The sequence below is a fragment of the Phoca vitulina genome, unplaced genomic scaffold (genome assembly GCF_004348235.1).
Source record: "Phoca vitulina isolate PV1807 unplaced genomic scaffold, GSC_HSeal_1.0 scaffold97, whole genome shotgun sequence".
NCBI classification, from domain to species: domain Eukaryota; kingdom Metazoa; phylum Chordata; class Mammalia; order Carnivora; family Phocidae; genus Phoca; species Phoca vitulina.
In genome coordinates, this window is record NW_022589800.1 from 1,529,961 (window position 1) to 1,532,582 (window position 2,622).

Genomic DNA, 2,622 nt, shown 5'->3' on the forward strand with positions numbered 1-2,622 from the left:
CCTTACGGTCACTTATTACTTGACATATCATGTATGAACAGATTCTAATAGGGTCCAGTTTGAGAAATCCTCATGTTCTTAAGTAGGAAGGAATTGTAGGGAAAAATGCTTACTGTGGATTCTGCTTTTTCCACTCTGTTGTCTTCATTAGAAACCAAAAAGTCAATGAAAAATCCTGGGCCCACACTATCTCCTGACCTGTTCTCCAGGCAATTCCTGTCCTAGTTTGTCTATTTACCCACAAAACCAGGGCTAATGCTTTGTTCAGGGGCTTTAAAGTTTTCAGACTCACAGTTGGATGCTGTTGCTGTTCTTTTGCCTCCTTGTGGGGCAGGTCTTTGGGAGTCGAGGGCACATGGCTCTACTCCTAATCCTGCTGAGAGTAGATGCTAAGAGCCTCAGGAGAATGTTTCCCATCTTGTCAGGAAAGCTTCCTGCCAGTGGCCCGGAGCAAAGCATCCTTGACCTCCTTGTTCCTCAGGGTGTACACCACAGGGTTCAGCAGGGGGGTGATGACGGTGTAGGTCACTGAGATCAGCTGATCCTGATCCCTGGTATCTTCGGACTTGGGCTTGAGGTAGGCAATGGAGGCACAGCCATAGTGGACAATGACCACTGTGAGGTGGGAGGCGCAGGTGGCGAAGGCCTTCTTCCGGCCCTGGGCAGAGGGCATCTTGAGGATGGTGGAGATGATGAGGATGTAGGAGATGAAGACCAGCCCCATGGGAACAACGAGCACCAGCACACTGATGATCACAGTCAGGATCTCATTGACTGTGGTATCGATGCAGGAGAGCTTCATCACAGGTCGGATGTCACAGAAGAAGTGGGCCACCTTTGTGGCACAGAAAGGTAACCTGAACACAGATGTCACTTGTGTCATAGCTACAATCAGCCCAATGCTGCAGGCACCCCACACCAGCTGGACACACACTCTCTTGTTCATAATAACTGAGTATCTCAGGGGGTTGCAGATGGCCACATAGCGGTCGTAGCCCATTGCCGTTAGCAGGAAGCAGTTAGTGATGCCAAAGGTTACAAAAAAGAACATCTGTGTGGCACAGCCTGCCCATGAGATGGATTGGTTCATACCCACGAGACTGGAGAGCATCCTTGGGAGAATGACCAGTGTGTACACGGTCTCTGAAGTGGACAGCATGCTTAGGAAGAAGTACATGGGCGTGTGGAGGTGACGATCAGTTCGGATAATGGTCACGATGACGACGTTGCCTGCCAGGGTGAAGGCGTACAGCACCAGGAACATGGCAAAAAGGGTGAGCTGGTGCTCATGGAAGCTGGAGAAACCCTGGAAAATAAACTCCGTGATAAGAGTACGGTTCTCTCTCTCCATTGAGTGGCTACTAAATCTGAAATGTGGAAGAACAGAAGGTGCATAATTTCAGCAAGGCTGCTGAAGCACATAACTCAAATTGATTGAAATTAGTTCTCAGCTGTAAACCTGGGGATACATTTCCCAGTGCATTAAAGTTTATCTCTGGGTTTATTTAAAGTACTTTTACTCTGTGGCCATCTATCACAATTTCGTATGCATCCCAGATTCCTTATTTTTTTTTGGTCATATTCCCACAGCATAACTACATACATTCCCACTTCACCCTACTCTTCCTCCTCGACATCTGGAATGCCCTTCCTCCTTTTCTCCTCTTAAATCTTTCCCCGTCCCTCAAGGATGGAGGCAGGCATCGGTACATCAACGCCTGTTGTGCTGTGATGTTCTCACACGTACGTGGAAGATCGTCTCCCCACCAGGGCTGCCCTGTCCTTGATTAAACGCCCTGCGACTTTATACCTTCCGCATCTGCCTATCTTACCAGCTCGGGATCATGGATAAACTAGAGAATTGAAAACAATTTAAGGATTGACTGGAGACTTTTTTTTCCCCTTTCAAGATGATGAGTCATACCTTTGCTGATCCTTTAGGAAGTAGAAGCAAAACAGACTCAGAAAGGTTCATCATGTTTTCAAGGAGGAAAAGGCAGGTTTTAACCGGCCACCATCCTCTGCCCACTGATGGAAGGCTGCTGACGGTTTGCAGCACTGGCTCATGTTCCATGGTAAACTCTGCTTCAGCTCCGCCTTCCCTAAACTCAGAGGCAAATTTATAGCTGATACAACTTAGTAGGCATACAGCTTCTCTGCAGAGGTAAACAGTTGTGCCAGGGAAGATGCAGCAAATTCATGCCTCTCATCTAAAGCTAAAGCAGATCCTGAATATGAAGAACAGAGTTAGACTAAAGATACATCATTGTGTTGAAGGATGGGGCTCAGTCCTATTTATGTAATATTTCACATTTTTGTCCCGTTAGGCAGTAAGTTCCTGTAGGGTACTTAAATTATATTCCGATTTGCTTATGCATATTCAGAAAGACTATTCACATAAAGTAAACCCACATCAGTGATGAAGGTTAGGCATGGAGACCTCCAAGTTTATAAAAATTTACTTAGAAGACGTTGGCTACCAGCTGTTAATCATTTACACTAAAAACACTAAGAGTAAAGCTGCAACGGAAGAAATCTCTGAAGAGAGAAAATCATTTGACACCAAAATATGTGGCTAAAGACACTGATATTCTGTGAGGCCTCTGGGCAGAAACTAGGCAG

The 2,622-nt window shown here is 46.1% G+C and overlaps 1 protein-coding gene across 1 annotated transcript; it reads right to left on the minus strand.

The window, feature by feature from the left end:
* Positions 1-421: 421 nt before the first annotated feature.
* LOC116627402 (olfactory receptor 10J1) lies at positions 422-1,378 on the minus strand. Its single transcript, XM_032397156.1, has one exon. It carries the CDS (start codon positions 1,349-1,351, stop codon positions 422-424), a length of 930 nt encoding a protein of 309 aa, XP_032253047.1. The 5' UTR covers positions 1,352-1,378.
* Positions 1,379-2,622: the final 1,244 nt, after the last annotated feature.